The sequence below is a fragment of the Scyliorhinus torazame genome, chromosome 5 (genome assembly GCF_047496885.1).
Source record: "Scyliorhinus torazame isolate Kashiwa2021f chromosome 5, sScyTor2.1, whole genome shotgun sequence".
NCBI lineage: Eukaryota > Metazoa > Chordata > Chondrichthyes > Carcharhiniformes > Scyliorhinidae > Scyliorhinus > Scyliorhinus torazame.
Genome location: NC_092711.1, coordinates 245,226,629 through 245,240,484, shown reverse-complemented (window position 1 = coordinate 245,240,484; position 13,856 = coordinate 245,226,629). Strand labels below are relative to the sequence as shown.

The 13,856-nt window shown below is 47.4% G+C and overlaps 1 protein-coding gene across 1 annotated transcript in view; it reads left to right on the top strand.

The window, feature by feature from the left end:
* trmt12 (tRNA methyltransferase 12 homolog) overlaps positions 1 to 13,856 on the top strand; it is a 53,415-nt gene that overhangs the window by 25,309 nt on the left and 14,250 nt on the right. Inside the window, exon 5 of the mRNA XM_072505267.1 lies at positions 1,265 to 1,415. Coding sequence (XP_072361368.1) covers positions 1,265 to 1,415 — 151 coding nt within the window. The remainder of the gene's footprint in view (positions 1 to 1,264; positions 1,416 to 13,856) is intronic.

Genomic DNA, 13,856 nt, shown 5'->3' with positions numbered 1-13,856 from the left:
TTGATACCCATGGAACCTAAGCAATTAATCAGCAAGTTTTATAACACTTTATGTTCTCGATCCTGTGTGAATACATTAGAGACGCTACGGTCTTGAGAAAAAGACTTTGCAGTGAATATTGCTGGGAAGACTTGAGGCAATATGTAGGAAAATGCCAATAGAGTCTAAGTGAATAGAATGAAGGAGGCTCAGTTTAAAATATTACATCTTCTGCAAATCATGCCAAACTTAAGACACAATTTAACCCTACCATTTCCTCCTGTGCAAAACGTGCACTGCCTTCAGCACACTGTACCCGAGGATGCGCACCATTTTGCCATGTTTTCCCGGCTTTATCCTTTTAGACCAGGCATTGTCAAACTTGGGAGGGTCACGGAGCCGTCCGGCTGCAAGCCGCCTTCAAATGGCCGGGAACAGATAAAAATCATTCGGCCGCACTGCGCATGCGTGCCTGATGCCGCATTTTTTTTTTAATGGACGCAGCCTTTTTTTTTCAAGTTCGGGGGGCCAAAGGGACCACTGGGGCCAAAAGGACGCAAAACCATTTCCTCTATTTTTGTCAGCAACAAACAAGGTAAGAGAAGATGGTGGGTCGCGCAGGTCGGCGGCGTGCGTCGCGAAGGTCGGCCGGCGTGGGTCGCGAAGAACGGCCGGGTTGGGTCCCGAAGGTTGGCCGGTTGGTAAGAATGGGTCCCCGGAAAAAAACACTGTTTTAGACCATCCTCTCGCTTGTCCTTTCGATGTTCCTTTTTGTATAAATGGAAACGCCGGGCATATTGATTAAGCTGAACCAACTACGTTGGTGTCATCCTGTCTTTTTCTGTATTCATATATGAAGAAATATTCACGCTGTACTATACAGTTTTGAGGGTTTGTTGTGTTATTTGTAAAAATGGAAAATTGCTACTCAAAATATATTTAACAATAAATAAATATAATTTAAAAACATGTAATATCTTCATGTCTGTCCTGGGCATGGTAGATGTTTAAAATACTATGCTATTACACTCAAGGAACATAATTTAATCTAGGTGACTGGGGTCTGGCAGAACAGAGAAACAGAGAAAATAAAATCAGGTAAAGTCTCCATGTGCTCTGTCCTTCTCTTAGCTGCAGAATGAATCATCACATGGGGGCTAAGAAGGGAGGCAAAAAGAGTTGAGTAACGTGAAAATCAGAAGCTGTTATTTTTATCCGTCCTTGGTATACAACTGAATTAACTTTAAAAAATGTTCCGCTTTTATCTTTGTTCCTTGTGTTGTAGAACCAGAAGTATGGCTGGTGGTTGCTAATGCACTCGGAGTAAAACGAATTGCAAAAGCCGGCAGAGTATCTGCTGATGGCTTTCGGACTCCAAAGGTGACGTTACTGCTGGGCAATGATGCCTGGGTTCACCACATTGACAATGGTATCAGGTGAGAACAGAATGAATAGACTCAAATTACAACCCAGCTGCCAACTTAAAAGTTCACAGTATGCACAGGCAACGTTGTTGATGAGTAAGTGGCTGATTGACACTTTCTCTGTGATGATCTTTATGTATGAGTATTAAATTTCTTCCATTAAGGTAAACAAACATTAGTAATTGTGGCACAGCGTAATGTCTTACACTTCACAGAGACAGGACATAGATTTAAGCTGATATTTCTTGATCTCAAATGTGGAGGTGAAAATGGTCCATGCCAGCAGCACAAAGCAAAGAAGAACAAAGAAAGGTACAGCACAGGAATAGGCCCTTTGGCCCTCCAAGTCTGTGCCGATCATGATGCCCGAACTAAAAAAAAAAGCCTTCTGCCCTTACTCGGCCCATATCCTTCTATTTCCTCCTTATTCACGTAACCATCCAGATGCCTCTTAAATGTTGCTAATGTGCCTGCTTCCACACATCCTCTGGCAGCGTGTTCCAGGCATCCACCACTCTCTGCGTGAAAAACGTACCCCACACATCTCCCTTAAATTTTCCCCCTTTCACCTTGAACCTGTGCCCCCTTGGAATTGACACTTCCACCCTTGGAAAAAGCCTCTGACTATCCACCCTGTCTATGTCTCTTATAATTTTGTAGACCTCTTATCAGGTCTCCCCTCCGTCTTTCCAGTGAAAACAATCCTAGTTTATTCCACCTTACCCCATAGCCAACAGCCTCGAGACCATCCTGGTGAACCTTCTTTGCACTCTTCCCAAGGCTTCCACGTCCTTCTGATAATGTGGTGACCAGAACTGCACGCAACACTCCAAATGTGGCCTAAGCAAGGTTTTATATAACTGCAACATGATTTCCCAACTCCTGTACTCAATATCCCGGCTGATGAAGGCAAGTATGCCATATGCCTTCTTAATCACCGTGATCACCTCTGTTGCCACCTTTAGGGAACTGTGGACCTGCACACCCAGCTCCTCTGTATGTTAATGTTCATAAGGGTTCTGCCATTTACAGCATAATTCATACCTAGATTTGATCCTTCAAAATGCATCACCTCGCATTTGTCTGGATTAAACTCCATCTGCCAATTCTGTGCGCAAGTCTCCAATCTATCTATATCCTGTTATATCCTCTGACAATCCTCGGCACTATCAACAACTCCGCCAACCTTTGTGTCATCCGCAAACTTACTAATCGGACCACCCACATTTTCTTCCAGTAGTCTGTTGTTTGTAGTATATTTATATATACTACAAACAACAGAGGTCCCAGCACTGATCCCTGCAGAACACAACTAGCTAGAGATCTCCATTCTGCAAAACACCTTCACCGCTACTCTCTGTCTATAGGCTCACCAGCCTATAATTTGCTGGATTATCCCTGCTTCCTTTCTTAAACAAGGGAACGACATTAGCTATTCTCCAGACCTCTGGAACCTCGCCTGTGGTCTGAGAAGTTGTGACGATATCTGTTAAGGCCCCAGCTATTTCTCCCCTTGCCTCCCACAGTAACCTGGGATAGATCCCATCCGGCCATGGCAACTTGTGTACTTTAGCAATTTAGGATACTCAACACTTCCTCCTTTGATATATTGATGTTCTCAAGATCGTTCACACACCTGTCCCTGACCTCAACATCCGTCATGTCCTTTCTCCCTGGTGAATACCGATACAAAGTACTCATTAAGGATTCCACCCACTTCCTGTGGTTCCACGTATAACTTCCCTCCAATGTCCTTGAATGGGCCTACCTTGACTTCTGGTGGCGGCCATGGAGGGGTAGGTCGCACATTTGATCGCTCCCGCCTGTAACGGAGTTTGGACCTTTCCCCCCATTTTTGCCCAGATTTTATGGGATAAAGCAGTGAAGAGTGAGACAGTAAGGAGAAATCCCCCTCCGGTGTATGGAGAATTGGACCAGAAGTGGCCGTGTGAGATGACAAAGTCCTATAAGGGAGGCGCAAGCAGAGCTGGTAACATGGGGCAGCATGGTGGAGGGCAAGGGCTGGCGGGGAGACGGCACAGTGGTCGACGGAGCAGCTGGTGAAGTTTTTTGAGGATTGCTTCGCCAAGCTGAAGAAGGACATGCTGGACCCGGTTAAGGCTTCGATTGATCAAGTGGTTCAGAATCAGGAAACCCACGGGGAGAGCGATCCAAGAGGTCGAACAAAAGTTGTCCGAGCACGAGGAGTATCTAACCGTACTGGATAGCAAGGTGGGGATGATGAACGACCGCCAGAAAAGAATGCAGTAGAAGCTGGAGGACCTGGAGAATAGGTCCAGGAGGCAGAATCTCAGAATTGTTAGCCTCCCTGAAGGCAGTGAGGGATCGGATGCGAGGGCCTATGTGACGGACATGTTGGAGAAGTTGATTGGGGCTGGGGCGTTCCCTCGGCCCCTGGAATTGGACAGAGCGCACAGAGCCCTCGAGAGGAAGCCCAGAGTGAACAAGCCGCAGAGGGCCATGGTGGTACGTTTTCACCGTTTCATGGACAAGGAACATGTTTTGCGGTGGGCCAAGAAAGTACGGAGCAGCAAGTGGGAGAACTGCGGGTTGCGCATTTATCAGAACCTGGGAGTGGATTTGGCCAAGAGGCAAGCTGGGTTCAATCGGGCAAAAACGACCCTCTTTAAGAAGGGGGTGAAGTTCGGGATGCTGTACGCAGCCCGCCTGTGGGTCACACATGAGGAACGGGAGTTCTACTTTGAAACACCAGATGAAGAAACACACCTTTATTAAAGAAATGAAGCTGAAGGCGAATTAAAAGACACTTAAGCCTTGGAGAAGTACTGTGGCAGCGATTTGTGGTGCTGGATTGTAAAAATTTAAGTAGCTCCATGTGAAATAATGGGCTGTGTGGATGGTTAAAGGTTGATCTGTCTTGCAGGGACCTTTTTAGATGGGGGGGATGGGCTTTGAATTAGGTTCTGCTTTTTGGGTGACTATTTTTCTAAAGTGATTGTTTCTTCACTGGTTTTTTTTCTGTTGTTTGTTTACTGGGGAATGTGATGCTTTTAAAATGTGGAGGGGAGAGAGGAGAGTACAATAGGGAGACAGACTGCTTGGTGCCAGGGGCGGGAGCTATCGAGTCAGCATGGGTCAGCTGACTCTCGGAAGCACAGTGTGGGGTGGACAGATTTAAGCTGGAGCTTGACTTGGGGGATTGGGTTTTTAGTGTTGTTGCTTGGGGGGGGGGGGGGGGGGGGCTTTGCTGACAGGGGAGGAACTGTTACTAGGGGACAAATGCGAGGTCTGGAACGGTGACAGCCCGAGTGGGGACTCGAGGAAGCGGAGGGTGTGAGCTCGAGGCTGGCCTAAAAAGGGTAATGGCTAGTCGGGGGGGGGGGGGGGGGGGGTGGTTGGAAACCCCCCTGTCCAGGCTGATCACATGGAACATGGAGGACTGAATGGGCCGGTCAAGAGGGCTCACGTGTTTGCACACTTGAGGGAACGGAAGGCGGACGTGGCAATGCTACAAGAGACACACCTAAAGGTTACAGACCAGATGAGATTGAGGAAGGGGTGGGTTAGCCAAATGTTCCACTCAGGACTGGACTCAAAGTCCAGGGGGTTAGCGATCTTGATCAGCAAACGAGTGGCATTCGAGGCAGGGAGAATCGTGTCAGACAAGGGGGGTAGGTACATAATGGTGAGTGGGAAGCTGGAGGGGGTGCGGGTGGTACTTGTGAACAAAAATGCTCCGAATTGGGACAATGTGGAATTTATGAGGCGGGTGTTAGGTAAGATCCCAGACTTAGAGTCACATAACCTCATCATGGGAGGGGACACAGTCATTTATCCGGAATTGTACCGATCAAAATCCAGGACAGGGAGGAGGACGGCTGCGGCAAAGGAGTTGAAGGGTTTTATGGAACAGATGGGGGGGGGGGAGTAGACCTATGGGGGTTTGCACGGCCGAGAACGAAGGAGTTTTCCTTTTTTTCACATGTCCACAAGGTATACTCCCGCATCAACTTTTTTGTTCTGAGCCGGGCGTTAATATCGAAGGTGGTGGACACTGAGTACTCGGCAATCGCAGTGTCGGATCATGCCCCGCACTGGGTGGATCTACAGGTTAGTGTGGAGAGAGGGCAACGCCCGCTGTGGAGACTGGATGTGGGGTTGCTAGCAGACGAGGCGGTCTGTGGGTGGGTTAACAAGTCCATCCAGAACTATCTGGAAACAAATGATACGGGGCAGGTCTCTGCAGCGACCATCTGGGAAGCTTTGAGGCAGTAGTCAGAGGGGAATTAATCTCGATACGGGCCCACAGAGAAAAGGTGGAACGGGCTGAGAGGGATAGATTAGTGGAGGAGTCCAGGTGGACAGGGGATACTCGGAGGCCCCGGACGCGGGGCTACTGAGGGAGCGGCAGAGGTTACAGGTGGAGTTTGGGCTGTTGACCACAGGGAAAGCAGTGGAACAGTTGAGGAAGGCATGGGGGGGGGCGATCTATGAGTACGGGGAAAAGGCAAGCAGAATGTTGGCGCACCAGCTCAGGAAAAGAGAGGCGGCCAGGGAGATAGGTAAAGTAAAGAGTAGAGGCGGTAATACTGTCCTGAACCCGGCGGGGGTGAACGAGGTGATTAAGGACTTTTATAGTAAATTATATGAGTCGAAACCCCCAGCTGGGGCTGGAGGGCATGCAGTCGGGCAAGGCCCCGGGGCCTGACGGCTACCCGGTGGAATTCTATAAGATGTTTTCAGAGATATTGAGCCCACTGCTGGTGAGGACATTTAATGAAGCAAGAGAGAAGGGAGTCCTCCCCCCAACAATGTCGCAGGCCTCGATTTCATTGATCTTGAAACGGGAGAAGCAGCCGGAGCAATGTGGGTCATACAGGCCGATTTCTCTACTGAATGTGGACGCCAAACTGCTGGCTCAGATACTGGCCACAAGGATAGAGAATTGTGTCCCGGGGGTGATACGGGAGACCAGACGGGATTTGTTAAGGGCAGGCAACTCAAGGCCAATGTTCGAAGGCTTCTAAATGTTATTATGATGCCCTCAGAAGGAGAGGAGGCGGAGGTGGTGGTAGCGATGGATGCGGAGAAGGTTTTTCGGGTGGAGTGGAATTACCTGTTGGAGGCGCTGGGAAGGTTTGGGTTTGGTGAGGGCTTTATTGACTGGGTGCGGTTGCTCTATCAGGCACCAGTAGCGAGCGTGCGTACGGGGTATTTTGAACTACACTGAGGGACGAGGCAAGGGTGCCGCCTCCCCCCGTTACTGTTTGCTCTGGCCATAGAGCCACTGGCCATGGCGTTAAGAGCCTCTAGGAACTGGAAAGGGCTGGTTCGGGCAGGGGGGGGGGGGGGGGGGGGGGTGGAGACCGTGTCTCGCTCTACACAGATGATCTGCTCTTGTACATTTCGGACCCGTTGGACTGGATGGGGTAAGTAATGCGAATCTTGGGGGAATTTGGCAATTTTTCGGGGTATCAATTGAACATGGGGAAAAGCGAGATGTTTGCGATCCAGGCAAGAGGGCAGGAGAAGAGACTGGGAGAGCTGCCGCTTAGAATGGTAGGGAAGAACTTTCGATATCTGGGAATCCAGGTGGCCCGGAAATGGGAGGTACTACACAAGTTAAACCTATCCCGGTTGGCAGAACAAATGGAAGAGGACTTTAAGATATGGGTCATGCTTCTGCTGGGAGGGGACAGACCGTGAAAATGACGGACCTCCCCAGATTTCTGTTTGTCTTTCAGTGCCTCCCCATCTTCATCCCAAAGGCCTTTTTCAAACGGGTGAATAAGATTATTTTGGGCTTTGTGTGGGTGAGTAAAACCCCACGAGTGAAGAAGGTGTTGCTGGAGCGCAGTCTGGGGGAGGGTGGGTTGGCGCTGCCGAACTTCTGCAATTACTACTGGGTGGCTAATATAGCCATGATCAGGAAGTGGGTAGTGGGGAAGGGGTTGGCATGGGAGCGGATGGAGCGGCGTCATGTAAAGACACCAGTCTGGGAGCATTGGTAACGGCACCTCTGCCATTCCCGCCGGCCCGATACTCCACAAGTCCGGTGGTAGTGGCGGCTCTGAGGATCTGGGGGCAGTGAAGGAGATATAAGAGAGTGGAGGGAGCATCGATTTGGACCCCGATTTATAACAACCACAGGTTTGTACCGGGTAGGCTAGATGGCGGGTTCCGGAGTTGCAGGAATTAGAAGTATGGGGGATATATTTATAGATGGAAGCTTTCCCAGCATGAAAGCTTTGGAGGATAAATTAAAATTACCAGCAGGGACTGGTTTTAGGTATTTGCAGGTGCGTGACGTCCTAAGAAAACAGGTGCCGGCCTTTCCGCTGCTGCCGCCGCGGGGGATACAAGATAGAGTAGTTTCCAGTGCCTGGGTGGGAGAGAGGAAGGTATTTACCAGGTGCTTTCGGAGGCGGAGGAAACTCCGGTATAGGAGCTTAAGGGCAAGTGGGAGGACGAGCTAGGAGGAGAGATAGAGGTGGGTCTATGGGCGGATGCCCTAAGCAGGGTTAATACCTCATCATGTGCCAGGCTTAGCCTGATACAATTTAAGGTAGTCCCACCGGGCACACAGGACAGTGGCTAGGATGAGCAAGTTTTTTGGGGTAGAGGACAGGTGGGCAAGGTGCGCGGGAAGCCCAGCAAATCATGTCCACATGTTTTGGGCATGCCCGAAGCTTAGAGGGTTTTGGCAGGGTTTTGCTCAGGAAATGGCCACGGTGCTAAAAACACGGGTGGTGCCGAGTCCGGAGGTAGTGTCGGAAGATCCGGGAGTTCAGGGGGCGAAAGAGGCCAAAGTCCTGGCCTTTGACTCCCTGGTAGCCCGGAGACGGATCTTATTAATGTGGGGGGACTCGAAGCCCCCGAGTGTAGGGACCTGGGTTAGTGACATGGCTGTGTTTCTCAGTCTTGAGAAAATAAAGTTTGCCTTAAGAGGGTCAATGTTAGGGTTCTCCCGGAGGTGGCAGCCATTCGTCGACTCTCTCGGAGAAAATTAAGAATGTCAGCAGATGCAGTATTCCAAGAGGGGGGGGGGGGGGGGCGGATTGTTGTTGTATGGTTGAGGTGTGTGAAGATTGGGTTGGGGGGGAAATGTTTATTTTACTATGTTAATGTCATTGTTTTTGTTACTGTTATAAAACATTTCAAATACCTTAATAAAATATTATTAATGAATGGGCCTACCTTTCTCTTGCTATCCTCTTGCTCTTAATATGTGCATTAAAAAGCTTTGGGTTTCTCCTTGACTATGTTTGCGAAAGACATTTCATGGACCCTTTTAGCCCTCCTAATTCCACATCTAAGTTCCTCCCTAATTTCACAGTACTCCTCAAGGGCTTTGTCAGTTTTTAGATGCCGAGACCTGTCATATGCTTCATTTTTCCTTTTGACTAAGCTTACAATTTCCCTTGTCATCCATAGTTCCCGAATCCTGCCATTTCTGCCTTTCATTTTTGCAGGGACATACCTATCCCGCACTTCAATCAATTGACCTTTAAAAGCCTCCCACATGTCAGACGTGGATTTGCCCTAAAATTGCCGCTCTCAATCCACATTCCTCAGTTCCTGTCTAATTTTGATGTAATTGGCCCTCTCCCAATTAAGCACCCTCACCCGTGGGCCACTCCTGTCCTTGTCCATGACTACCCAAAATCTTATAGAATTATACGCACTAAACCCAAAATGCTCCCCCACTGAAACATCAATCACCTGGCCTGGCTCATTCCCCAATAACAAGTCTAGTATGGCCTCCTCCCTGGTTGGATTGTCAACCTACTGTATCAAAAAGCCCTCCTGGACACATCTAACAAATTACTCTTCATCCGAGCCCCCTGGCTGTAATTTTCAATATGGGAGAAGTTAAAGTCACCCATCACAACTACCCTGCTTTTTTCACACCGTTTCATTATCTGACTATACAACTGCTTCCCTGTCTTCTACGGGCTATTGAGGGGTCTATAGTGTACTCCCAAGATTGTGATTTCACCTTTCTTATTCCTGAGCTCCATCCATACTGCCTCACTACACAAACCCTCCAATGTGTCCTCCCTCAAAACAGCTGTTTAATCAACAATGCAACTTCCCCCACCTCTTTTGTTTCCCCTTCTGTCCCGTCTGAAACAATGATATCCCAGAATGTTAAGCTGCCAGTCCTGCTCCTCCTTTAACCACGTTCACCATAATTGCAATTACATCATAGTTCCATGCAGTAATCCAGGCTCTCAATTCGTCTGTTTTACCTCGTATTCATCTTGGATTGAAGTAAACGCACTCCTGACCTACAGTCCCGCTGAGCCCTTCAGCTTCCCTCTGCCTGCTCTTACTCTGCGCTATGTTTATCTCAGTCTCACTTTTTCCCCAGTCTCTACACTTACTGCTGTTCCAGTTCCCACTCCTCTGCCACCCTCCCGAACAGCACTAGCAAACCTTCCGCCCAAGATATTGGTGCCCCTCCAGTTCAGGTGAAACCCGTCCTCCTTTTACAGGTCCCACCTTCCCCAGAAGACATCCCAGTGATCCATATATCTAAAGCCCTCCCTCCTACAGCAGCTCTTTAGCCATGTGTTCAATTGTACTACCTCCCTGTTCCAAGCCTCACGAGCACGTGGCACAGGGAGTAATCCTGAGATGACTACCCTAGAGGTCCTGCTTTTTAGCTCCCGACCTAACTCCCTGAATTGTCTTTGCAGGACCTCTTCCCTCTTCCTGCCTATGTCATTAGTATCAGTGTGCACAATGAAATCTGTCTGTTTACTCTCCTGCTTCAGGATGCCTTGTAGCCATTTAGAGACATCCAGGACCCTGGCACCAGAGAGGCAACACACCATCCTAGAGTTCCGTTTGCGGCCACAGAAACGCCTGTATGTGCCCCTGATTATCACCCACTTGGACTTCGAAGCAGGCACATAGCAAATTGGTGACGGATTTTTCAACATGCCAGTTATTATTATTCATTGATTTGGAAAATGTTTGCCAAGACCTTTAATTGCAAACCAAGTAAACGTGACCATTGGGCTCGGAAATTATTTCCAAAAAGAGTTTGAATTATCTTTGTGAAGTTCAGTAGAAAAAAGGCTGGGCGCAGTGAAAAATCAGCTGCTGATTCGCTGTGTGATGCTGGCATGTTGACCAAATCCACCCCTGTGTCTTTAAGGAGAGACTGTGAATGGAGGGCGAGAAATTCCTACAATGGGAAAGACAATAGTTGTACAGTGACTCACTTTTCACCTCTATTGTGTTAACTTGTAGCCAAAAGTTGAGAATAGCACAGTATGGTACAAGTATGGTACAACACAGGACACAAAATAGAAAATTGATTCTAAAGAAGCACAACCATACAAACTGTGTTGCATTTTACAATATAATGTGGTGGAGAAATAAATGGGCCAATTGTTCCAAGGCAGCAATGTGATTCAGCATTAATGTATGGTGTCATGTAACAATGCAGTAAAAGTTCAATTTCACACATTGGGTTATGATTTTTACAAGACCTAAAGCAACAGCCAAATGTTTCCTGACTAGCAGGAAGCGAGTGAGGGTCATCTCTTGCCTTGTAGCCAGTTTCTGCAATGGTAGATTTGCGATGTAAGTTGTTTTTTCATGCGCTCCAATCCTCCTGTGTACAGTTGGACTGTGCATGACCATAAGTGAAAAAATACAGCAGAAAAGAAATTAGATAATCTCAAGTAAGCAGATAGACTTTTTGTCTATCCTCCAGCAGCGATTCAGACTGATCATGGAGAAATATGATCCTGAACCTGAGACCGTATGCTTAAGAAAAATTTATACCAGAAATGATGAGCAAAGATGTAAGTCTTGTAATGTCTTTTAACATCCTTTTTTCTTCAAGTCAACGGGATGCGGCATTGCTGGAAAAGTCAATATTTATTGCTTTCCGTTTATTGCCACCTTCTTGAACAATTACAGTCCATTACAGGGGCTGGTTTAGCACACTGGGCTAAATAGCTGGCTTTTAAAGCAGACCAAGGCAGGCCAGCAGCACGGTTCAATTCCTGTACCAGCCTCCCCGGAATGTGGCGACTAGGGGCTTTTCACAGTAACTTCATTGAAGCCTACTTGTGACAATAAGCGATTTTCATTTCATTTCATTTGGTGAAGGTACTCCCACAGTGATATTAGGTAGGGAGTTCCAAGATTTTAACACAAGTGACAGTGAAGGAATGATAATATATTTCCAAGTCAGGATGTTGTATGACTTGGAAGGGAGTTTGAAGATGTGCTTTCTGCCTTTATCCTTCTAGGTGGTAACAGTTACAGATTTGGGAGGTATTATTGAATTGTATCTTCACTCCCACATTGTTTATCCCTTTGGGAAATAGTGGGGGAAGTGGTTCAAGGATTCCCAAGCCGATTATTAACCGTGTTATAACGCTCCTTCCGTGGCCAACAAGTCCTGGTGTTGGACTTGAACCCGGAGCTTCTGGTCCAGCAGTAGGGGTGCTACCACCGTGCCACAAGGCCTCCTGCTGCTGCAGTGCATCTAGTAAATGGTGCACACTATAGCCACGGAGTGAATGAGATGAAGGGAGTGAATGTTTAAGGTGCTGGATGTGGTTCCGATCAAGCAGATACCTTTGGCCTGATTATATTGAGACCTTGTATATTGTTGAGACTACACACATCTAAGCAAGTGCCGAGTTTTCCATCACACTCCTGACCTGTGCCTTGTAGAGAGTGGCAAGGCACTGGGGAGTCAGGAGGTGAGTTACTCACCATAGAATTCACAATCTCTGACCTGCTCTTGTAGCAACAGTATAGCGCATCCAGTTGGACTACTGGTCACTTTTTAAATTTGTTCATGGGTTATGAATGTCGCTGGTTGGGCCAGCATTTATTGTTGTTCCCTAATTGCCCTAGAGAGGGCAGTTAAGAGGCAACCACATTACTGTGGATCTGAAGTCACATGTAGACCAGACCAGTTAAGTTAACAATGGCAGATTTCCTTCCCTAAAGGAAGGGACGTTAGTGAACCAGACGGGGTTTTACAACAATCAACAATGGTTTAATGGTCATCATTAGAATTTTAATTCCAGATTTTTATTGAATTCAAATTTCATCATCTGCGGTGGTGGGATTTGAACCTGAGTCCCCAGAGCACTGCCTTGGGTCTCTGGATTACTAGACAATACCACTATGCTACTTGCCCGCCTCCATCAGTGGTAACTCTCACGATGTTGATGGTGTGGAAATTCAATGATAATGCCGTTGAGTGTCAATTTAATGTCAAACAGAAGTGATTAAACGCTCTTGCTGGAGATAATCATGGACTGGCACTTTTGTGGCAGAAATCATACTTGCCACACATCGGTCCAAGGCTGCGTTGTCCGGGTCTTGCTGCATGCAACTACAGACTGCTTCGTTATTTGAGAAGTCATCACTGGATCAGGACCCTATGCTAGGTCTAGGACACTCCCCTGAGGAAACCCTGCAGTGACATCCTCAGTCTGAGATGATTGGCTTCCAACAACCAGGACCATTTTCTTTTCTGCTATGTGTGACTGGAGCCAGTGGAGTGTGTCCCTTCTCATTTCATTTCACTTCAATCGTCCTCGGGCTCTTTGATGCATAGACCTGTCAAATGTTTCCTTGAGGTCAAGAGCCACCATTCTCGCCTCACATCTGAAATTCAGCTTCTTGGTTCATGTTTGTACCAATATTGTAATTAGGTTTTGACATTCTTGCTAAACCTAAAGTGATCATCAGTGAACAATGAACAAATGCTGCTTGATACACTGTCAACAACATTGTCTATCATTTTGCTGGTGATTGAGAGTAGGCTGATGGTATGGTCACTGGCTGGATTAGATTTGTCCTGTTTTTTTGTGAACAGGAAAAACAGTTTTTCACTTTGTTCAGTAGATGCCGGTGCTGCAGCTGTACTGGCTGGGTCACAGCTAAATCTGGAGCACAAGTTTTCAGCACTGCAGCCAGAATATTGTCAGGGCCAATAGGCTTAACAGTTTCTTGATATCTCCTGAAGTGAATCCAGTTGGCTGAATACTGGTATAAATATTGCCGACCTCACCAGGAGGCCAGGATGGATCGTCCACTCAGCCCTTCTGGATAGGATGATCACAAATGCTTCAGCCTTGTCTTTTGCACCAATGTGCTAGGCTCCTCCATCATTGGGGATAGAACCAGAGTTAATATTTCAGCCTAGTGGCTCATCAACTTGAAACATTAACTCTGTTTCTTTCTCCACAGATGCTGCCAGACCTGCTGAGTATTTCCAGAATTCTTTGTATTTCAAATTTCTAGTATTCAAAGTGTTTTATTTTTGTGCCATTTACAAATGGATGTGGCAGACCTCCAAGCTTTGATCTGATGCTTTGGTTGTGCTCTGTACATAGTCTGCTATTATTGTTGACGTCTTAGCAATACTGATTCTCTTGCAGTAGGTTAATAGACTGCTCAGCATCTTATCAGAGTGAAGAGGTT